The sequence below is a fragment of the Pelodiscus sinensis genome, chromosome 4 (assembly GCF_049634645.1).
Source record: "Pelodiscus sinensis isolate JC-2024 chromosome 4, ASM4963464v1, whole genome shotgun sequence".
NCBI lineage: Eukaryota > Metazoa > Chordata > Testudines > Trionychidae > Pelodiscus > Pelodiscus sinensis.
Window position 1 is genome coordinate 69910586 of NC_134714.1, and position 25264 is coordinate 69935849.

The following is a 25264-nucleotide window of genomic DNA, read 5'->3' on the forward strand; positions in this document are numbered from 1 at the left end:
CCCCTGTGAAGCATTCTTTGTGTCGGCTCTGAGTCCCCACAGGCCAACTGCCTCAGACTACTAGAACACTGCATCCTCCACAGCAGCACTGACTCTATCCAATAGAAAACTAGCATTTGACACACAAGGCATAGAGAACACAATTGGCAAATCTTGTACACAAGTCCTTGTGATTTATGTTAGTTTATCCTTTCTGAAGCTTTTGTTATATGAAAACCACAGCTCCCTGTTGTTAGGAACATTCACTTACTGAGTTATTATTGGGGTAAAAATCCCATCTTAAAAATAGGCAAAGGTTCTTACCTACGGCACCAACAATATTTGGGAATCTTAATACTGGAACCACCTATTTTATTTTTCACTGTGTGTGTAATCTGCTTGCATTTTTCATGGTTTGCACTATGAACACAGAGTGGTCCATTTTCACTTTCCTTTTTGTTTTTGACTAAACATTTTCTAATTCTCATGCACTAGCCTAGTGCTGAAATGTGAGAGTCACAGACGCTGCCAAGGAACATTATTTACTTTTTCAGCAAAATCACATTCTGTGACTTGTGTCCTTGCTTAATTTGCAGTTTCCTTTTGAGACTGCCAACAGCCAACTCAAGTGGCGTGTGTGTGTAGAATTGTGAAAACACTCATGGTGGCTCTACATCACCATGTCACAAAAGTATTTTATCACTGCCACCTTCCAAATAATGTTGTCCAGTTTGAAATTTTAGGAATCTAGCTTTAATCCAGTCATGCAGTAATTGTGTGATATGGGCAGGGAAGGCTGTGTGGCATGACAAAATGTATTCACTTTACCTTCTAGGAAATGTAGTACAATGGAAGGAGATTCAAAGCTGGCAGTAAAGAGGACTGTGGTGGGGGGACCTTTACATGAGACAGAAAATGGGGGTGAAGGAGAAACTAGTATTTCAGGGAATCTATATGCCCAAATATCCCATAGGCTACATCTACACTGGCCCCTTCTTCGGAAGGGGCATGCTAATTTTGAATGTGGGAATAGGGAAATCCGCGGGGGATTTAAATATCCCCCGCGGGATTTAAATAAACATGGCGGGATTTAAATAAAAAGTTAAATAAACTTTGAAGTAGGAATAAGAGATCCTCCGGAATAGGGCTTTATTCCGGAGGATCGGGCCAGTCTAGACGCTTTTTTCCAGCTTTTCCCAAAGCCGGAAAAAAAGCGGTGGCCATGTTTATTTAAATCCCGCGGGGGATATTTAAATCCCCCGCGGATTTCCCTATTCCCACATTCAAAATTAGCATGCCCCTTCCGAAGAAGGGGCCAGTGTAGACGTAGCCATAGTGTCCAACCAGTTCTGAAGCAAACTAGCTACACTCAACTGGCCAAACAGCCACATGTGGCTAGTGTAATGGACACCACAGCTCTAAGCTAAGCTAATGTGACAACATAAATCAGCACAGCCTTTAGACACTTCTTAGTAAGTCACAGTTTACACTGGGGAGTTGGGTTTCCCCTTCCATTCTGAAAAGTGATTCCCTCTTTGGAAGCTTAGAGATGGATACTGATTTTGCAATAGTGCACTTCATACAATGGCACCGATCCAACCCCTTAAAAGTCACTGATGAGGCATTTTGAATGTGAGCCATCCAAGCCAGCATGGAGAATATCTTTCTCAGGCATGAGTCCAGCATGGAAGACAGACCTTCAGAATTCTTTCTAAGTACATTTCCACGCTCAGCTTTCCCCAAGACTTTGCCAGTTATACCATCTGAACAGGTGCACGTGCTCATGCCAAGAGAATGAGGACCTGGAAGACTAGAGGATGGGATGTCTCTATGTGAAATTAAAGCATTTGGCCCTGATTTTAGTCTTGGTAATACGGGTGTAAAATAAACGCGAGAGGAGAATTTGGCCCATTTTGTTATATCCTGTGCAGACTGTAGGGTTTTGGCTTTTATCAAAATGTCATTCAATAACAAATAAGTGTGTAGGCCTTGGGGGGCCCGGCCCTATTGCTGCTGTTAGGTTGTCTTTGTATAAGTACGGTGCCATGGAATCTCGACTACAAATGATCGATGGTGGAAGTGGTAGTTCTGGTATGTGAATCTCAGGAATCTCTAATGGCTGGGCCTTATCTAGGCATGAAGAAAAACTTACTTCAGCTTTTTCAAAGATTGATGGAAATGATAACACAGGGAAAGAGTTTCAAAGTCCTAAACAGCATTTTTATGCCAAACACCCCTTGATGCCCTGCACATTCTTCTCCCATTATTTAACATATGGCTTCAGGCAGAGTACAGTACTGTCATTAATCCTCCTTTCACTTTTGGTACTACAAGAAACTTGGAGTATACACCACCAAATTTCTCTTGTTTTGGGATTGATCCCATTGTTTCCATACCTAAATATTACTAAGTGCATCTCCCACCTGTGTCTGATGGTTGATTTAATATAGGGGGTTTCAACCTGCCATCCATGGACCCCTGGGGATTGCAGACTATGTCTAAGATTCCCAAAAGAGTCGGCCCTTCATTCAAAATTTTGTAGGGGTTCACAAATGAGAAAAAGCTGAAAACATTTAATAGATTCCCATTTTTTGTCGTCTTTTAAGAGATTAAAGGTTGGAGTGAAGTTTTGGAAACATTTCCACTTTGCTTCATTCAGTCCTGTCATTCCTAGCTACCATTTGTTGAATACATATGTTCTGGAATGGCAAACCCTGTCGATAACCTTTGGCCTTCCATAGGTGTAGAAATCTCCTTGGATTGCTCCCATTTTCTTGACCTCTGTCTATCTAGGGTGCTTATCTGATCCCATTACTGAAGTATCTGAGTTCCTGGCAATATATATACCCTTGCAACAGTGTGAGGAAGGGAACTGCTTCCCCTGCTTTTACAGATGGGGAAATGAGGCATGGAGATTGTGACTTCCTTAAGGACACACAGTAAGTCTGTGGCAGAGCTGGGAACTGACCATAGGACTCCCAAGTTTGAGATGAGCACCCTGAGCACTTGGACATCCTTTGTCCTTTCTACATTGTCTGAACAGATTCCACTTCCTGACTGTTCCAATTACTATTCGTTCCAGAGGAGTTGTGTCCTCTCTCTTCCATTTGTAGCAATAAATGGAATACGACTGTTTATTCAACTGCCTGTGCAATTCGTATTACTTTTTTTTTTTTCACTCTCATGATGGAGGGGATTTCTTATCCTTTTGTGATAACTATGGTCAAGATAACTTGGTTTCTATTTAAACTTTTTCCAAGTATTTACTCCTGACTTCTGCTGATTTTTCTGTGGAGTTGCTTTATCTACTTATATTCTTTCTATGATGTTGACAGATACTGCCTTTTAGAGACCTTATGGGAGACTAAAATCCCTGATGAAAATCTCAGTGAATCGAGTAAGGCATGCAAAATGAATGCTGAGGTTAATGCAGTCTTTATGTTGGTGAGAAATTTTATTCTTTTCTCTTTTAAGACAAGTATTCCACTGAAGAAATGGTCATCTGAAATTAACAATATCAACACAGATGATGAAATTTTGATTTTGATTTTTTTTTCTTTTTTCTCTTACACTTTTCTTTGGATGGGATCATGTTGTTGTTCTTGGCAAAGGAGGCCAGCATGGTGTCTCTTTTCGGAAGGGCAACTACAGTGCAATTACAATTTAATGCTTACAAAGTGCTTTGAAACCCACAGATGGATTGCAAAATGGGGGTGCAAAGTGTTATTTAATCCCTTACTCTGAGTGAAGAGAACCACTGACTCTCAGAATTTACAGAGAAATATTTACCTTAACATTCTTCTTTTCTGCAGGAAATTCTCATCTTAAGGGTTTCTCAATATCTGTCCTAGGGTAGCCTTTAGTGTCTTTCTCCTGAGGAACTGACCAGAGAGCTTTGCTCCTCCTCTAGAGAGAGGCAACAGCCCAAATGAGGACAAACCTGCACCTCCTATTTCTTTTATTCCTTAGCACTCTCTTTACCTTTTTATCTGTTTTTAGGTATTTGGAGCTCTGAGTCAGTCATTGCTGAATTCCCTCCATTTAGCTGTTCTTTTTTTGTGACTCACCTCACTTCCAGAAATTCTCTCTTAATCCTTTCACAGTCCCAGTGCAGCAGTTTTTCAAAGCGAGGCTCTCCGTGTTTTGTTAGTCTATAAAATGCTACCAGACCATTTGCTTGCGTTTTTTTTCCTGTAACAGACTAACTCGGCTACCCCCTGAAGCTTCTGCAAAATAATGCTGGCAGATGCTTGTCAGCAGTGGATTTGCATTTACCCACTCACTCCAAAGGAAGACAAACTTTGCTGTATCAGATCACGCCATTGGTCTGCCACGTCCCATCCCCTAGCAATGGTCACCGCCTGAGGCAAGAGAGGAAAATCCTGCCCTCCTCCCTTCCCACAAAGCACCTGGCTAAGTACACAACTGTTTTGTGGATGGTTTGGGAGACATTCCCTTCTGATCCTGGCAGGCTGATGCTCTGAAGTGTGAGATTTGATTACAGTTCCCTTAGAACAGTGTAAAACAAAGGTCAGAGTGCGACTGAAAGAATCATGAGGCAGGAGGAGGCTGAGCAAGTTTTCCATTACTGTGAGCCATGAAACTGAGCTAGATGTCAATGGGATTGCAGAGGCACGGTCATAAGAAATAGCCGAGGAGGAAGATGAAGAAATCTTCTCCTAGAGGGAGACTTTAATTTGCCTTAAAATAGACAGTTTTACTTGTGGGAGGAGATATCTCATCAGTAGAGACTAAGTTAATTATAAAACACTGGTCAGATGACACCTCAGCTGACAGTAACTGTGAATAATTCAGTGCTGTGAGTCTGTATGTCTTTGTGGTGGAAAGATGGGGGTGACATGGGGCAATTACACAATGGATAACCAGCCTGTACCAGTTAAAAAAAAAATCCCTCTTTGTCTGGCCAGATTATTCTCCTGTCCTCCTCAAACTGCAAAGGTAATGCAGTGGTATCTAATAATGATAGGCAGGAGTGATCATCTGCTGGCACTGCTCTTCCTGGCCTGGAGAATGAGAAGCTGCTCATAATTCCAACAAATGCTATGGACTGAGAACCCCTGAGTGAGCAGCGTGAGTGCTGGAGGGAAGTTTTCATCTCCACCCACCACCATGACTGTGCAGAGCTTCTGTCTTTCCTCACCTGGACCTGTTCAGTGTCTAGAGCTCTAAAGGAGAGTTGCCCTCTAAATCGCTAATGTCTCAGGTAGACCTGCTTTGCCATTGGATCAGACCATTGGTACCATTTAGTTTAGCATCCTGTTTGTGATGGATACTAATATAGATTGAAACTCTAAATTCCATGACACTCTGATCCAGCAACATCCATGGTCCTTCTGGACCACGGATATTGCTGGCCCAGAGAGCCTCACTGGAATTGGGAGTGGCCAGGGTCAGAAGGGAAGCCTCGGCCAGTGGCAGTAGGTCCAAAACCTGGGAACACAGCCCAGGCTGGTGGCAGGGATTACAGCCCGTGCTGGGGCTGATGGCAGCATGGCCAGTGCAGCTGAGAGTGCAGCCAGGGTCAGGGCCAGGAGCACAATCTGAATGGGCAACTGGGAGCACAGCCACAGCCAGGGCAGGGCTGATGGCTGGGAGGGGAGCATTAGTGGGTCAAACTGGCGGGACGTGGGGAGAGTTGCAAGTGCTTTGGAGGATATGGTTAAAATTCACAATGATCTGAACAAACTGGAGAAATGGTCTGAAGTCCTTATTGCATTTCATCCTACATACCTCAGAGCTTTTCTCCAGTTTGTTCAGATCCTTTTAAATTTAAATCTTACCTTCCAACACACTTATAAGCCCTCCCAGTTTGGTATCATACATAGGCTTTATAGTGTACTCTCTATGCCAGGGGTCTCCAAACTTTTCAGCCCGAGGGCCACATTAACTATCAAACAGCAATTCGGGGGCCGACTACACACTTGAGGTCCAAATAAAAAACAATCAAAACATGGATGTTGTTTTTAATTATTTATTTAATATTATTTTATTCAGTTATTATTTAATAACACATTGATACACTACACATGAACACCTGTATTAGTGTGAATGGTGAAATTGTTTCCTGGATGCCAAAATAGCAGACATTTCTGGCTTTAGATTTGTTGTCCCTAACATCAACAGTGACCTGAGATTATCATCGGACAAGTTTGTTCTCAAATTGTTCTTCACATATTTCATTCTTGAAAATGTTTGTTCACACAGGTATGTTGTGATTTCTTAAGTTAAACTTACCTGAATATAGTGTGCAAATATATCCACTTATGGTAGAGAGATTGTTGCTTTTAATGTTTCCTCTTCAGAATATTCGCCTGCGAATCCGTTTCTCCCGGAAGGGGGGGGGGGGCTTTTCCCCCTGCTCTCCCCTTCCTCTGCACGCTGTCCTCCCCTCCTGCTTGCCACCGCTCACTCCTTCCCCCCCCCCCCCGGGCGGAAGGGGTCACCTTTTTAAAGTTCCCGCCGGGGTTCACGTTCCCCCGCACGTCGCCGGGCGGGCGTTACCACCACCGCCCATCCTGCCCCCTGATTGGCCGGCTGCCCTGTCAGTCTGGGCGGGGGAACGCCGCCCGTGCTAACCCCCGCCCCCTGCGCTGTTTGCCGCCGCGCGGCCGCTTGTCAGCGGAGCGGCCCGCTTCTCCTGCCCCGGCGCGGCGTGAGTACACGCCGCACACCCCTGACAGGGCCCCCCCCCCGCGGCAAGAAGGGCCCGTTCGGTGGCGCCCCAGGGACGGGCGGGGGTCGCCTCGTCATACCGGCACGCGGAAGAAGGCGGGGCCAGACAAAAAGGTCTCCACGGGCCGGATGAGAGGGCCTCGCGGGCCGCATCCGGCCCGCGGGCCGTAGTTTGGAGACCCCTGCTCTATGCCATTATCTAAATCATCTATGAAAATAATGACTAGAATCAGACCCAAGACCAATCTCTGCATGAACCCACTCAATATGCCCTTCCAGCTTGACCGTGAACCATTAATGATTATTCTCCAGGAGTGATTTTCCAACCAGTTATGAATCCACTTTATAGTAGCTCCATCTAGGTTGTATTTTCCTAGTTTGCTTATGAGAAGGCCATAAGAGATAAGCATCAAAACCTTTACCGAGTGAAGCCAAAATATACAGGCAGTCCCCGGGTTACATGGATCCGACTTACATCGGATCCCTACTTACAAACGGGGTGAGGCAACCCCGCACTAGCTGCTTCCCCCCAGCAGACCAGGGAGACGTGAAGCTAGCACCCCCCTCCCTCCCCCACACACACAGCAGACCAGGGAGATGTGGAGCGGCTTTTCTCAGCAGACACCTCAGCTTGAGAATAAAGGACTGAGGGAAGTGAGGTGTGGGAGAATAAAACTGAGCTCTGGAGAAATGTTTGGCTAGAGCTTCCCCTACAATATGTACCAGTTCCGACTTACATACAAATTCAACTTAAGAACAAACCTACAGTCCCTATCTTGTACGTAACCTGGGGACTGCCTGTATCATGTCTACCCTTTCTTCCCATCTTCAAAGCTTGTTACCCTGTCAAAGAAAGCTATTAGGTTGATTTGACATGACTTGTTCTTGACAAATCCCTGTTGACTGTTGCTTATCTCCTTATCTTTTAGGTGTTTGCAAATTGGTACTATATTACAGACTGTGCTGAGTGAGTTTATTAATCCCCTTGAGCCAAAGGGTGTTACTGTCTTGGATTCTGTCATTGCCACTGTGGCACCACCTGTCAACTAGCTGCAATGATTTCACATTAGGCAATATTAATTGCCCAATGCTATGCCAGGAAGGCTCACATTCTGAAAACCGGAGGGTGTTGTCAGTTGGGTATATGTAGGTTCTCTCCATATGCTGTTCCAGTTCTGTGCAGATAGTTGGTTCAAGAGACCTCAATAGTGCTAACCAGGAAGATCACAGATTTTGTTTGGTGGCAAAGGCATCCATCTGGACTTATTGCTGATGAAGCACAGTCCTAGTACCCTGGCTTCATGGTTACAGGTTCACTAACACATGTATGTCTAGGACAATGGTACCCCTTCAGTCAGCAGTGGGTCTTTGCTGCCTCTTCAGCTGGACAAAGGTGCCCCTCCTACAGTGGTTTTTATACATTGATATAAATAAGTTGTGTGTTTGGTGTGTTTAGTTGCCAACACTACTGGACCTGTTGGTTTGAGCAAAACATCCTCATCTATTATCCTGTCCTCCCATCCTTATTTTACTTAGAATCAGTGTGTTCCTGTACCATCTCCAAGGACTTTGTTTATACCAGGCCTCTATGTTGGGGTGCACCTGTGCTAACCTCCTGGAATGTGTTTACACAAATACCCAGGATTTAGTACTACTTAGGAGTGCCTGTGTTTTCAACACTAACTATACATTTGTCAAGTTCCTGTACAGGACGGTGAACTTGTAAGCAAGTGTCTGCTTTATGACAAGGCTCACAGCATGGCCTGGCTGACTGTGGGTCAAGTCTCAGGTCTTGCACTAGGCTCAGTATTCTGAATCTCTCTCTCTCTGCTACAGAGATCAAGCACAAAAAGGCAGGATACACATGTGCAGCCATTTTTGCACAAGCACGAATTATAATGTACATGGAAACTGGGTCACTAAACACAGAGTTAATAGGCATCCAGTTAGTTATATGCATCTATGTTCACTGAGCTTGTATTTGTAGTGTTTTCAATTCTGCAGGCAGTGTCATCCATGCCCTACTGCAGTTCTACTAATTGAAAAGTTAATCTTGATATTTGACAGCCCTTTGTGTACCAGAGATGTTGATGCACTTTATTAACAATAGTCTATTAAACTTCACAGTTTACATAGGAGGAGCAGGTACCATATATGATCTAATTCTGCAGAGGTGGAAACTGAGTCCCAGAATAGTTAAGCGACTTGCCCAAGGACACTGAGTAAATCAGTGGCAGAGCCAGGAATAGCACATGTGCATCCTATCTCCTGGGCCCTGGATGCAACAACTTAAATGATGTTGCCTTCATGTGAAATATCTTTCTCTAGTCCTGAGTATCAGGATTAAAATGCTGCTACAAGGTGAATAGTTTTCTAGGTGCACGCTCTGCATAAAGATTGTTCTGAAGGCAGCTTCCTATCTATCTATACATTTATATAGTGCCCATTACTGTAGTATAGGAGGAGTTCACAATTTGTAATGTATCCGTCGTCATAGCATCTATGTCAGAGAGGGGAGTGCTACAACCCCCAAATTATACAATAAGGAACGGAGGCACTGAGTGACTCAGTGACTTGCTCAAAATAACACAAGAATTGATTCCTGTCCTTCTGAATCCCAGACCCATGCCCTCAGGACTTGACCAACCCCACAGCAAAATGAAAACTACCCTGCTGCCAGAGATGGGCAGATTGAGGAATAAAGTATGTCTGTGCTGGCCACCAAGTCCATCACTGAGTGATCAACATCTCTACAACTCAGCAGCACTTTCTTTTGGGAGAATCAGCTTCGTTATGATTATTTATTTCCAAATACAGGCAGTCCCCGACTTACGTGGATCCGACTTACGTCGGATCCCTAGATACGAACGGGGTGAGGCAACTCCCGCACATGCGCAGCAGCATTCCCGGGGCTCGCTCACCTGGGTCCTAGGATCCTCCTCCTCGGGCCGGCTCCAACTGGGGTCCCGCAGAGCTGCCGGGCAGAAGAAAAGTGCCTCCCCACGCCCGCTGCCCCCCCCCCCCCCGCCAGCAACAGGCTGCCCCCTCCCCTGAGCAACAGGCTGCCGAACAGACAAAAGCAGCCTCTCTGCCCCTCCTCCCCTCTATACATGCCGGGCTCCCGGAGCGCAGCAGCGTCCCCGGGGCTCACTCACCTGGGTCCTAGAATCCACCTCCTCCTCCTCTTCGGCCGGCTCCAACTGGCCTCTGCCTGCAGCAGCTGGCCACAGGGACAGGGATCCCGCAGAGCTGCCGGGCAGAGGAAAAGTGCCTCCCCACCCCCGCTGCCCCCTCCCCGCGGCCTCGCATCCTGCACGCCTCCCCCCTCCCCCCCTGCCAGCAACAGGCTACCGAACAGCAGACAAAAGCAGCCTCTCCGCCCCTCCTCCCCCTATACATGCTGGGCTCCCTGGGCAAACAAAGACTCCACCAAAACAAACAAAGTGCTGGCCTCATTGTGTTAGCAAAAAAAGGACCCTCCTCCTAGAACCCTGGGTGGTGTGTGGAAATAAAGCTATTAGCTCAAAGCATGGTGCAGAGCTGTTTGGTATTTGATGAGTTACTCCTTTAGTCCTGAGTTTGTCACAGGGACAGAAATAGATGTGAAATCTTCTGAACAGGGGAACAGACAGCAAAACAAACATTAGAGGGGAGTTAACCTTTCCCTATGCTATCCAAAACTAAAAAAAATGTTTGGCTAGAGTTTCCCCTACAATATGTACCAGTTCCGACTTACATACAAATTCAACTTAAGAACAAACCTACAGTCCCTATCTTGTACGTAACCCGGGGACTGCCTGTATATGCTTTGTCCTGTATGTTGTACAGTTTCTGTCACCAAGGAGTTTACATTCCAAATAAGATGCAGACAATACAGCCCGGACATAAATGATACATAGGCTGAAGTGCAAACCTGCAAGTGACACTGTTGGTTATTGTTACTAACAGACTGTTTTCATGGCTTCTAAGTTCTCTACAATTTGGACTCCAAGATGGGAGTTAGTTTCTTCCTGGGGTAGAAGTCAGGTGAGAGAGACACAGGCTACAGGATCCTGATCTAGTTTGTTTATCAGGTGCCCGCTCTTGGAAAAAAACCTATGAGATGGCACAAGTGGACTGCCTCTCAGAACAAGTAGGTTGCCTCTCATGGAGCACATCCCTTCCTGAGTGCTAGCAAATAAGCTCTGTAGGGCTGAACCCTCAACCAGCCTCTCTCTGTCACTTGCTGTTTGCTGTAACAGACTGGGGTCTTAAGTTAATGTGTTACCAAACCAGTGTCAAGGTGCCAACCTTGCGTCATCGCTGAACACTTCTGTTGGCTTGCAAAGGTTTGATTTACCATTACTTCATGTTAACATTCTGAGTGTCTCAGCATGTTACTTGCTAACCTGTGTCAAATCCACCACTATATCAGACTGCATTTGCTGGTCTGTCTGAGCAAAGGCAGAGGAAAGTGTTTCTTATTTGCATCTATCATCTCTGCTCTATCCAAGGAGTTTCCATGTTTATGATGTCAGGTTCTAGGGAAGTGGTCTGGCATCTTTCTCTTTGCTAATATGCCCTGAATAAGAGGTGAGCAACCAGTGGCTGATTGCTAGCAAACTCTGTGGCTCATTCTGCATGCGAGGCCCTGAGGGCCTGCAAAAATCTACTCAATAGCAAGAAAACAACAAATGGTCTGGTAGCACTTTATAGACTAACACAACATGTAGATGGTATCATGAGCTTTCGTGGACACAGCCCACTTCTTCAGATGACTGGAGTTATGAGTTTAGGGTGGGTGTGCACGCCCTAAACTCATTACTCCAGTCATCTGAAGAAGTGGGCTAGGCCAAGACAGCTCATGATACCATCTACATGTTGTGTTACTTTATAAAGTGCTACCAGACCATTTGTTGTTGTTTTTTCTTTAACAGACTAATTTGGCTACCCCCTGAAGCGTCTACTTCCTTTTCTACTTCTTTTGTACTACTCCAGCCTTTAGATGTGGTAAAAAGCTATTAGTCAAAGGAGCTGAGAACTGGGTGCAGAGTGAGCCTTCTGATGCTAATCATTATAAAGCAAAATCCATGTGTGTCACTATTGCAGCCTGGGTGAAAAGCATTGGTAAGGTTTATCCGAGCCAGCAAAGACCCTCAACAGAATGGGAGGGAGTGTTAAAAACTCCTGTGCCAGCTGTAGGGAACAGGGTGCAGGAGCTATACTGATTTGTTGCCTTTTTGTCAGCACTGTTTCCCACAGCTAAGAAAGCATCTGACAGCCCTAGACTCACAGATGGAAAAAGACAGTGAGGAAATCATTAGCTGCCTTTTTAAGGTGAGATTAAGGCCAAGGCACTGTAACATTGTTAGCCAGTTGGAGCTGTGGGGATGGTGCCTGCAGGCATTGGCAGCACGCAGAATCCCTTGGCCCCTCCACCTAGTCACTGGACATGTTACCACTGCCAGTTGTGCAGAGCCAGGGCAGCAGGGAGCCCTGCCTTACTCCTGCTGCACTGCCACCTGAGGTAAGTACTACCTAGTCAGAGCATGCATCCCACACCACCTCCCGCACCTCAACCCCCTACCCCAGTCCTGAGCCCTCACCCAAACACCCTCCTAGAGTTTGTATCCTGGCTGTGGCAGCTCTGTGCTGGGGCTGGAGGACAAACCCCTCTCCTCTGGCCATGACAGCTCTGTGATGGGGCCACAGCAGGTTGGGGTTTGGGGAGAGGTATCTCTAGAGCCCTGGGTGGATACAAAATTTGTATAGGAGCTGTAACTGCAAAAATGAGCTGTACTTATCTGGTAATTTACAAGGATCCAAGGCTCCTGGCTGCTGCTACTGCATCCTCACCCCGTTTACCCTTTTGCCTTCCCGGGATCCAGAGCCAAGCCCCCATACCAGTAAGACATTTAAGTTGCTTTCACCCCTGGCTGATTTAATCAGGAATGTCAAGTTTTAAACAGAGACAACATGATTGTTCCACCACTATCCCTGACTTTTGCATCTCACTAACTCCCTGACACCCCCAAGAGGTAACCATGAAAAGTCTTCATCTTCTGCTCTAAATGCTAAGCCAAGTCTTCCTATGTTCCTAATCTGTTCCTTGTCTACTGCCACACATCCAGTGCCACACCCAATTTCCTTGTAGACCAAGGCCTTGTCTCTATCTGTCAATAGCTCTGATTTGTCACGGAATGTAAATGCATTGATGCGAATGCCAGCCCCTAAATGCCCATGTGCAGCATTGCATTAATTGAACTAATCAGGTTTTTGCCTTACTTCAAGTCCTTAATTTTTTAATTTTTTCACATGAGGAATGAGTTGGTGCACGGACATGCAAGGATGGGAGTTCGAGATTTCTAGGAGTTAGTTGGCTGACTACATGGTGCTGAAAAAGGAAAGCCTTGAGCTCAATCTATGAAGAAGCTGGTTTGTGAGGTTGTATAGTCTATTCTTGGAGCATTACTCAGTGCTCTAAATATTCTCAAAAATCCAAGGGATCCTTAAGAGCTCCCCAGAGCTGAGTTGCACAGAGTTGTGGATATCTCACCGAAGCCAAATGCTTGCTACTGTTGGGACCTCCATAATATCTGTGCCTAATGGCATGTTTCTCCCACCACCCGCTGAGGCACTAGAGCTAGTCCCAAACAAGTTGCAAATGGTTTTGTTTGTTTTGTTTTACAAACTGTGAAACCAAATATATTTTTTCTTCTTTCACATAATACTAAAAACCAGTTGACTCATTTTTGCTTTATCATTTCAAAAATTGTCATTCCCAGATGTAGGTTTTGTTTCCTTTGTGTATGCAGACTAAAACTTTGTTGCTTTTTGTTACATTGCAAAATTGTCTCTAATTTCTTGTACTGTGGAAGTTAAGTGTAAACAAGGCCATTTTGAATTTTCTATCCAGGTTTCTAAACTTTTCAGGTCCCTTTCTATTATTTCCCTGATCTGACTGATATCTACAAAACCTTCTTGTTAATGAGTCACAGAATCTGATTCTTTGCTTTAAAAAGACTCTGACTCTCTTGCAGCTCTTCCTTTTCAGTAGTTGGTCTCTCAGTAGGATGAAAACCTCTGATTATATTAAACCTTTTACTGCTAAAGTAAACCAGTTATTTAGAATTAAAATGTGTTATGAGGAGCTTTTTACTATATTTCTAAAGTGAATTCAGTGAAAGGTACACGATAGAGACCCCTGCAGACTGAAGTCTTAGCTACTTATCTACAAAATAGATAAAACACAAGCAGCGATGGTATGAGCTTCCCACACATTAGCTTAGCAATATGCTTCAACCCAAACTTGAGAAGTCTGCCTTTTTGAGCTGTAAAGGGAGTTTAGGGTCCATGGGATTCTCAGCAGAGAGGACTAACTGGGCCAACAGGAGAGCCACATTAGTGTGAACTGTGGTGGTTTTATGAGATGGACTTGGTTCCACCAGAAAATTGGACTAAAGCCATCAGCTATACTGCAAATGCCACCAACTACTTATTAGATGTCACTGACTTTTAACACACCACTTGAACCTGAGGTGAAAGGCTCTGCAGCCCATTGACAGTCCTGATCCAGTTGCCCATTCACTTGCTTTTCTGATGTTCTGAAAGTGTGGTTCCTAAAGACAACAGCAGAGAGAGAATGTTTCTGGACCACCGACAACCAGATTTAATGTGTTCATCTTTTTGTTTACAAACAAAGAGATCAGACAACTGTACAGATCTTGGACATGGGGTCTTGACATGAAAAAGTGAGCTTTCCTGGCATGTCACCTGACTTAACACTGGAAACTACCCAGGGCTTCCAGCCTAAAAAGGATGAGCGTTTCTCTTCTGGTGAGAGACAATGTTGGTAAATTCCAGTGTCGTATGAAGTTCTAAGAGTACCTGGTGGTGGTGGTGTCTGTCTGTTTGGCACATTCTGTGTGACAAAGTTCTAAAGACTTGTTTGTGGGTAGCTGTCATGACTGCAGTTGTTTGAAAGCTGAGCCCAAGAACACAATTGTGGATGTCGTTTGTAAATAAGGATCCATATAGTGGGCTAATTTATTTCTTCAGTGTAGTTTGATGATCTGATCTAATGAAAGTATATTTCTCTTATGGGATTTCAAGAGATTAAATAATCCCTACTGAAATGCTGCACTGGTGCCTGACGTGTCTATGCCCTACAGCAAAGGCACTGTACGGCACACTGCACATTGGAAACTGTGTTAAAGACCTAACATTGGAAGCTGTGCTCCAACCAGGCAAAACCATATGTAACTGTTGCATTATGAAACAAGCAATTTTTTCCTAGGTGAAAATATCAGAAGGAATATATCAGTTGTCATCTTCCTCCCAAAATATCCCTCTTTTTTTATAGCAGCTATTAATAGTGTCTTAAAATATGTTCGTTTTCCTAAACCATTAGGGGAAAAAATGTTTTATACTTAGTTAATTCACAAGCTTTGTACCACTGAAAAATCAGAGTATAAAATGACATAAGTCACAGATGAAATGAGCCTTGGATCTCATCCAATTGCTAGAGAAAACTTGTTAACATCAGACCTGCTATATAATTTGATGTCATTTCACATGATTGTAAGTTTCTGCTCCAAGGGCTTCAGGACTGGAATAGAAATAATGGTAGGATTGAGGCATATTGACAGGACTATTTGCAAGCCAAGGACTGGAAATGTAGTGGATGATGGACATCGGAGCTGAAATGTATTGGCAGAGGTTTGTGGGGAAGCTTGTGTCATGCCTGCTTATAATCAAGGTAATCTTGCTTTTCCTTTGGAAGCATTGCATTTATATCAAGGAAATAAAATACGTTGGGTGTTTTCGCTCTGTTTCCTTCTTCACAGGTCTAAGCAAGTGTTCTGGATGCCATTAGCCTGTGTTGGAAAAACACTCTGGGTGAACTCATGGCTCTGCTGAAATCCATGGGAATTTTGCCATTAATGTCAAAGGGGCCAGGATTTCATTCAGAGAATATCTGAAGTGGTATTTCCTGGTTTCTCCTCTGTCTTCCTCTTTCGTGCTATAGTATTTCACATCTGGATCAATACAGCCTAAGAACGGAATGTCAAATCATTAATTTAGCACTCCCTTGGCTAGCATGCTGAATCAAACTGGGGTTGCTTTTACTAATGGCTTTTGGTTTTCACCTTCATGTCATTACTGGATTTTCCCTTGCTTTTTGGCATGTGTTTGTGACTATATATATGCATTCAAACATGCAAGTGTGTATATCCAGTAATGACATGAAGGTGAAAACCAAAAGCCATTAGTAAAAGCAACCCCAGTTTGATTCCCTGTAAATACCCTAGCATGCGCTAAATGTCCTCCTATCCCTGCACAAATCTAAGCAAGTGAACTTTGCACGGAGGATCTAAGGCTATGTCTACGCTGCATCCCTCTTGCGCAAAAGCGTAAGCAAATGAAGCATGGATTAGCATATTGCTGCACTTCATTTGCATAATTAATTGGGGCCATTTTTGTCAAGAGGCTTTTGCGCAAAAAGGAGCCGTCTATTCAGCTCCATTTGCACAAAACCCCCCTCTTGCACAAGAGCTATTCTGAAAAAATGAGGAAGAATGGCTCTTGTGCAAGGGGGGGAGGGTTTACGCAAAAAGGAGCTGTATAGACAGCTCCTTTTTGTGCAAAAGCCTCTTGACAAAAATGGCTCCTCATTAATTATGCAAATGAAGTGCAACAATATGCTAATCCATGCTTCATTTGCATATGCATTTGTGCAAGAGGGATGCAGTATAGACGTAGCCCAAGAATCTGCTGTATGGAGAAATTCTTCTTCCAACAACCTGGTACCTTTTGTGGAACATCTGTATGGCTGATGATCTGTGTTAGCAGCTGGCTACCCATGGGTGTCCCTTATATGGAAGAAGTTAAATCTTTGTATCCACATATCCATGGATTCTTTCTCCGTTTGCCTTCATCATGCAACCAACTCTTCCATTCTTCTCACACTGATCCCACTCCATGCTGACAGTTGTACTGTAGAACTGTATGGCTACATCTACACTGGCATGATTTTCTGGAAATGCTTTTAACAGAAAAGTTTTCCATTAAAAGCATTTTCGGAAAAGCGCGTCTAGATTGGCAGGACGCTTTTCCGGAAAAGCACTTTTTGCGGAAAAGCGTCCGTGGCCAATCTAGACGTGCTTTTCTGCAAAAAGTCCCGATCGCCATTTTCACGATCAGGGCTTTTTTGCGGAAAACAGTACTGTGCTGTCTACACTGGCCCTTTTGCGCAGTCTTTCGGAAAAAGACTTTTGCCCGAAGAGGAGCAGCATAGTATTTCCGGAAAATCACCGGCGATCTTACATGAGATCGTCAGTGCTTTTGCGGAAATTTAAGCGGCCAGTGTAGACAGCTGGCAAGTTTTTCCAGAAAAGCGGCTGATTTTCCGGAAAAACTTGTCAGTCTAGACACAGCCTATAAGATCAGCTGCATCTGCAAAGGAGGAGGGCTCAGTATTTGGCTCACTGTGTGATTTAGCTCCCAATAAAAATGGCTTTAAAACAAACCACAATTTATTTTTTGCCTGCATGTTCAGTTGGATCTGGGGGAGGGCTGAGAAGGGTTACTTACCAATAATGGGAGGATGAATGTGGTAGAGTGGGGTATTCACGCTATGGTTGGGTATTGGATGGGAATAGGGTTTAATGTATGGACCGCTCGGAGGAGGAAATATTTGAGATATAGTCACAATGGGAGTATGCAGCCTCTAAGGGTTTGTCTTCATAGCAATGTAAGCCCAAGGTTAGTAAACTTCAGTTGGCAGTCCCTGGGTTTGATCCTTCCAGCATAGGAAGGAAGGAAATATTTTTGGCCTGGTCTACAGCAGATCAGGTAGGTCGGTTTAAGGTATGCCATCCAGGTACCCAAAATATGTAGCTGGATTCAGCTTGCCTTAAGCTGAGCTGTGGTATATCTACACTGCAGTAGAATTATTTTCCTTTATTCCTCACAGATTGAGGAGCACTGGATGCCAGTGAGGGCTGTTCTCAATGTTTTATTTGGGGGTCTACACTAGACCTTCTAAATTGAATGCTAGAAGATCGACCTCTGGAGGCTCGATCTTCTATGTAGTGTAAATATGCCCTTTGTTGAACATTAGATGCCAGATGGGGGAAATGGTCTGAGGTAATAAAACAGAGTTAAAGTCAGTGATGGAAAATGGAATTGCTGGTAGATATGAGCAATGGTGTTAATGTGTAACTTCCATTGGGACTCTTATCTTGAATAAGAGCCCATGGGCATGTACGTTTCCTGACACCTTGTGCTCACCTTCTTCTTTACCTCTCCAGACCAGTCTTGTATGCAGCTGATCAAAATGTTGGTATTTTTCAGTCTTGTACTTCATAGGAAAATGAAGCGGCGATTTAAATAATCACCGCTTCATTTAAATTTACATGGCTGCCGCGCTGAACCGACAAACAGCTGATTAGCTGTTTGTCGGCTCAGCGCGATAGTCTGGACGCGCGGGTGTGGACATCAAAGGTATTTGTCGACCACCCAGGTAAACCTCCTGGGATGAGGTTCACCTGGGTGGTCGACAAATACCTTTGATGTCGACACGCACGCGTCCAGACTATCGCGCTGAGCCGACAAACAGCTGATCAGCTGTTTGTCGGCTCAGTGCGGCAGCCATGTAAATTTAAATGAAGCGGCGGTTATTTAAATCGCCGCTTTATTTTCCTATGTCTGGTAGCCTAATCTACATGCCTCTGGCGACAGAGGCATGTAGTCTAGACGTACCCTTAGAGACTAACAAAAATATAAAGACAGAGTTCATTAGTTTTGTTAGACTCTATGGTGCCACAGGACTACTCGTTTTTAAAGTTACAGACTAACATGGCCACATCACTAGGTATGAGTTTGTCTGGTCTGCTGTTAGAGTTACTTATAAAGCACAGGGAACACTTTGCCCATTGACACTATGGCACTATTGGGCCTCTGGATCAGTTACAATGGCCAATAACCTTGTCATTTGACAGGGATCAGTATTTGCTGACTCGACTGACAGCTGTTAAATACAGAAATGCAAACAGAATCAGGCAAACTTCTGTGTGCTTGTACAAACCAAATATCAGCTCTGACTCACATTCTTTTCCAGCTCAGCAAATGACTGATGTGTTCAGTTTAGTGCAGCCACCCGTAGAGATCTCCTGAGGAGTAGGCCAAAGTGCCAGCAGGTGTTTCTTGCACATTCAGCCATGCATAGTCCCGAGGCAGCTTCTGTAGCCCTCTGGAGACAGGGTTGAGGGTAGGACAATGGTACACTTTGCTTTTTGGCCCCTCTGATGAAAATCACAGGGACTTTTTTGTATCCGCAATAGACATGGGACTGAGCTCAATTGCCATTCCTATAAATGTTCAAGTTTGCAGATGTCAGAAGTCTAAAGCTTGACCCAGATTCAGCCTCTTCAAAAACTCCTACTATTATAATAGTGAGAAGCAAAGCACCCTGTTCAAGGTGCATGCTGTACTTTGGGATTTTCAAAATCTTTACCTGAATTTTGAGGTTTGAGCCCATTTCTCATTTGAAAACTTCCCCTACTGCCAGATTCCTTATTTCTCCAACCACTGGGGCTGGCAGAGGCTGTGAATGCTGTGGAGGCATTGTTGCTACTTTGCCTAAAGTATGTGGAGGCAACACAGTTACCACATGCTTTTGGACTGTATGGTGAGTGAGCCTCAGAAGGTTCAGAATTCAAGCTCTGTTCCAGTGCTTCTCTGAAGCGAGCAGACTGAAGTGAGCATGTGAGTAGCCAGCCAGTGAGGGCAGAGGAAGACAACTGGGTAAATGGGATACAAGATTTGAAATTAGCAGAGGGTGGGTGACAATTAGAGAATGAGGATAGAGTGACTTTCTGGGGTGCAGTTCAGACCATTGAAAAGTTGTAACCTACAGCTTATGTTCTTATGTTATGTACAACCATAGACACCTCACCATACTTTGCTGGAGCTCCCCACCAGGGCCACTCACTCACTCAACCAGCCTACCAGCAAGCAGATCACACCCTGAGTCTCTGTATGCTAGACAGACCTGGTTCAGCAATTCCAACCCTAGCAGCCTATCTATGGCCCCACTCTAGCTTCCACTAGTCATGGTTACTATGTGCTAGATGACCCCAATATACTCCCTGTCCTGAATTTTCCCTGAATCACGTGCTTTGCAATGTCCAGCCCTCTCCTGGACAGTTCAGAGAAATATGGTTCCTGTGCTTCTTCAAGGAGTGAAAACACACCAGTTTGGCTCATTAACTGGAGCCAACATTCATTTTAATATGAACTCAACAATGTAGGTTTAATACTAAAACAAGTTTATTAACAAAAGAAGATAGGGCATTTTGAGTTCAGGTACAAGATGTAAAGTTAGAAAGGGTTACAATCAAATAAAAATGAAAGCACACATCTAAGGGTACGTCTAAACTACATGGCTCCATCGACGGAGCCATGTAGATTTGTTGTTTTGGCAAAGGCAAATGAAGCCGCGATTTAAATGATCGTGGCTTCATTTAAATTTACATGGCTGCCGCGCTGAGCTGACAAATAGCTGATCAGCTGTTTGTCCGCTCAGCGCGCTAGTCTGGACGCTCCCCTGCCGACATCAAAGCCCTTTGTCGGCAGCCCCGGTAAACCTCATCCCACGAGGAATAACGGGGCTGCCGACAAAGAGCTTTGATGTCGGCAGGGGAGCGTCCAGACTAGCGTGCTGAGCGGACAAACAGCTTATCAGCTGTTTGTTGGCTCAGCGTGGCAGCCATGTAAATTTAAATGAAGCCGCGATCATTTAAATCGTGGCTTCATTTGCCTTTGCCTATGTGTCTAATCTACATGCCTCTGACAACAGAGGCATGTAGTCTAGACACAGCCTAAAGCCTAACATTTTGGTTCAAAGCTTTGTTTAATATATCCTGGTTTCTTTGTCATCTTAGGAAAAGGTATTTTTGCTTAAGTAGGTTTCTCACTTACATTCAGTTCCAGAGAATTCCCCCCCTCTACTCCTTGGTGTAAGGACCCATGTTTCAGAGCTTCTGAGAGTTCTAGCCCCTTGCATGCATCTAGTGATAGATGTCAAAGGCAGCTTCAGTCCTTGCTTATATGTTCCAAAGTTCAATGACCTTGTTTCAGGAGGCAGAATGATCTGATGCTGTTCTGTTCTTCCTCTGGGCTTTCCACCCCCTCTATATCATTTCTACATAAATGGGGCTTCTATTGTTTCTGATTCCACCATCAGAACCTAGGAGACAGGTAAATAATGGTGACATTCCTGACAGTCTGCACAGACAGTACAGCCTAATATCAATGAATGTCTATAATTCCTTATGTTGTGGTACTACAGAACTTTCACAATGATATTATTCACCAGCGTGTCATTAGATTTTAGAAAAGACCTCCCTCTATACAAGTTTATAATATAATAAAATTGTACACAATCAGTCCATTATCATTTGAGGTTAACTCCCCTCACTCTATCTCTTGTAATCCAGTAAACCTTTGAAATGATGTCTGAAAAGTAAAACCCCAGATCAACCTTCTCTCTTCAGCTGGCTGTAGATACTTTGCTGTCTTCTCCCCTACTTGTCCTCTGCAGGGAAATGGAGCGAGTGTGCTCACTTCCCCATGACATACCACCATGGGGCATGAGGAGGTGGGAGAGGGCTTGACTGCTGCTCTACCCCATGCTAGCCCCCCTAATCCCTGAGGCCATGTCCCTTTGGAATGGGGTGCCATTGGGGAGAGAGGGTGATGGCGGGAAGAGTTGTGGCTTGGGGAACAGGAATGGATGCCCCCCTCCCGGCTTGCTGGGAGTCCTAGGCCGGATTGTGCAACTGCTGTAGTGGGGGATGGACTGTGGCCAGGAGTATGAGACCCCTGCTTTAGGTTATAATTCCAGCATATACTTATAACTCTTAATTCCTATCATGTACATACGTTGCACACAAATATTAATGCTTGGTAAGTTATTACTTGTCAAATGATGCCTCACAAGGCATATTTTGAACAAAGATGGTTACAACAGCATGTAGAGTTTGAATACAGGGAAACTTAGTGTCACACTCAGAAACAGAAATTGGTGGAGAAGAGTGAAAACTGTGAAATGGGGCCACAACTGGGGGATCTTCCCTGCAACAAGGGGTCTGTAGCGCAAAGGGAAGGTTTGCTGTTAACTGAGACCAAGGGGCAGAGGCAGAGGTTCTCAGCCTTCACCTGCTCTTAGGCCATCACTACCATGAACACTGCATTTCACAAAGTTCAGTTAAAAAATCTGTCTAAGGAGGAGACAAATGGGGATTTAGTAAAGGGAAAGGTGACAGATGGGACAGAGGCTCATGTATTCCGCCAGCTGCTCTCCTGAAACGGGAGCATATGTTTTAAGTCAAAGATCTGCAAAGAAGAAGAAGTACTAGTGACTTCCCTGCAGGCTTGTAATGCCTGAGAAACTTCTGGTGAGGCATTTTGGAATTAGGGGTTTAGGAGGCTCAGCCCAAATAACATAATTACCTTTTGGGATTCCACCAATCTTGTATAACAGCATAACACTTTATACAGAGTAGCAGTCAAATTCATCTCCAGATACCTCATAGAGTTAATACAGTCAGTGCCCAATCACCACCAATCATCAAACAAGTAAGAGTTCAGAAAGTGGATTAAAGGTAACAAATTTGTGGTTATATGACAATTGTGAAGCACCTATTCTGCTGTATATCATGGCCATGCAGATCGCCACAGAGACAGAAAGGATACAACTGATAGTCTGGCTTCAAAATTATAGGCTCCTTGCTATGTGAGCTGTGTGAGAATCTCCTGTAAGTAAAAACAAGGAGCAGTCCTATGGCACCTTAGGGTGTGTCTAGACTACATGCCTCCGTCGATGGAGGCATGTAGATTAGACAGATCAGCAGAGGGAAATGAAGCCGCGATTTAAATAATCGCAGCTTCATTTAAATTTAAATGGCTGCCCTGCTCTGCCGATCAGCTGTTTGTCAGCAGATTGGGGCAGTCTGGACACGCCGCAGTGGACAAAGAAGCCTTTGTCGACCGCGGCACATCCAGACTGCCCCGATCTGCCGACAAACAGCTGATCGGCAGAGCGGGCAGCCATTTAAATTTAAATGAAGCTGCGATTATTTAAATCGCAGCTTCATTTCCCTCTGCTGATCTGTCTAATCTACAAGCCTCCGTCGACGGAGGCATGTAGTCTAGACACACCCTTAGAGACTAACAGATTTATTAGGGCATAAGCTTTGATGATTAAAACCCACTTCATCAGATGAATTGGAGTAGAAGTTACAGAAGCAGCGGTATATATAAGAAAGAAGTTGCTTCTGTTAATGAAGCTAATCAAGTCAGGGCAGAAGTGGGTCATTCATAGCACTTGGTGCAGAGATGTGAATATCCAGAGAGTGGAAATTGCCTTTGTAATGCGTTAGTCAATTGAAATCCTTATTCAATCCTAAGGTGATAGTGGTAAATTTGCAAATGAATTCCAGTTCAGCTATCCTTCTTTGTAACTGGGAGTTGAAATTCTTTTGTAGAAGAATGGCTACATTTAAATCCATTACTGAATATCCAGGGAGGTTAAAATATCCCCCTACTGGTTTCTGTGTTACCTTTCTTGATGTCTTTTGGCACAGAGACTGTCTCGTTTGGCAATATATACATGGCAGAGGGGCATTGCTGGCACATGATGGCGTCTGTTGCATTAGTGAATGTGCAGGTGAATGAGCTCCTGATGGTGCGGCTGTTGTGGTTAGGTCCTATGATGATGGGTCACTTCTATAGATGTGTGGACAGAGTTGGCAGTGGGTCTTGTTGCAGGGATAGGTTCCTGGGTAAGGATTAGTGTTATGGGATCTATGACACAGTCGGAGGCAGTGTTACATGTATACTAACCAGTTCATTACAGGGTTATTCAGGGAGAGTGATTGAGGTTAATTGTTCTAGCAGGGCTTAAAGAAACTGATTATGATTATCTTAGTTACTAGGAAGCGTCTTGAGGGTAGAAGAAGAGACATGTGCTGAACAGTAGCACTCCTCTGCCCTGGGTGAGATGCAGATGTCTGGGACTGCAAAGCAATGATCTCATTTTCAGTCAATTTTCTGAAGGTGCCCACTGATTTTGGGTGCCCAACATGAGACCCTCCTAGGGCTGGTTTTAAAACTGTAAATGGTCAGCATTCTGAAAATGGCACTGTGTAAAATGTTTGCCTTAACTTCACTCTGTTTTCATTTCCTCATCTGTTCTGCAAAATTATTTCCAGTGTAGCACAGGTAGAGATAGAGAAGTTCCCTGCTCCAAAGAGCTTGCTATCTAAGTAAACACACACAAAATGTCTTAATACAAAAAATCTAAAAATAGGGAGAGTATTTTCTTAACTCACATGAGCATTGTGAGTCTAAATAAATTGATGTTTGTATAAAGGGCTTTGAAATCCTCAAATGGAAGGGTGGTATAAAATGTGTAAGTTGTTAACAAACATATCTCTGTGTTAACTAGTTTAGATAAAATGCAGAGCAATAACTATAGCTCCACATGTCCCCTGCTTCAGCAGCTGGTTCTTGGTGGGTTCATAGTACGGAGGATATATTGACATCTAAAGACAAAGAAAAGCCTCTCACTGAGCAGTCCAGCTGAATGGTTTGTTGGGACATCACGCTGCTAGTTGTGCAAGCACAGCTCACACATCAAAGGGGATGGTGCTCTGTTTGTGGAGTTTGTTTGCTTGGTCCTTGCCAGGCACCAGAGAAGCAGTCTTGAGGAAAGAACACTGGGGTATGTAATAGACCAAGGTCCTGTGTTTATGCTCCATTAATGCTTCCAAATCTATCTTTCTTTTTACTGTAGTATTGGATAAATGAATACACCTCTACCTTGGGGATTGGAGTCTTTCACTCTGGCATCGAGATCTATGGCAGAGGTATGAAGCTTTCTTTTAGTTACATCTGGGTCTGGGGGACAATTCTACTGATCTTACAATATTTTTAAAAGAAAGGGGTACCCTGGTTTGTGCCTTTTGGGGTGAGGGAACTTTGAGGAGTGGAAGTCACTTATTTTTAGATGGGGGTGTCCAAAGTATGGTACGCAGCTCATGCAGTACTATCACGGATCTTGTATAGAATCTCCTTTTCAATATAAACATGCTATCTGCAAAGCTGTAGTAGTCAAGGAGGGGCTGTGGGGCATTATAGGCAAAAGCTATCCAGTGACCCAAAGTGAGACACATGCAGAACATAACTTTAAGGCTATACAGTGTCCCTTATTTTAATACATTTCCTTGTTCAGTGTTAAAAGAACGCCACTTTCCCAAGATTCTTTCCCATTGTCCCATGGTCACTGAAACTCACTCATTTTCCATCAGCAAAAACAAGAAAAATACAATGCCAAAGGTCAATCCTGCTCAAGACTTTCAGTTTGATAAGCCCATGGATTGTCATAAGAGGAAGGAGCACTAGTCTTCACGAGATATTGAAGCTTACCACAGAGTCTTTGGTAAAATACAAGTCAGCTCATTAATTTATGCAGTGGAGAGTAAAGCTAAAGATGTTTCGAAATCACTTTCCTTCACAGAGGAAGCCATAAGAGTAGCTATTATGTGGC

The 25264-nt window shown here is 44.2% G+C and overlaps 1 protein-coding gene across 1 annotated transcript in view; it reads left to right on the plus strand.

Annotated features, from left to right (window-relative positions):
• The window catches only part of LOC102459020 (deubiquitinase DESI2-like), an 89119-nt gene that overhangs the window by 47042 nt on the left and 16813 nt on the right, over positions 1 to 25264 (plus strand). The window contains exon 3 of the mRNA XM_075927316.1: positions 24512 to 24584. Coding sequence (XP_075783431.1) covers positions 24512 to 24584 — 73 coding nt within the window. The remainder of the gene's footprint in view (positions 1 to 24511; positions 24585 to 25264) is intronic.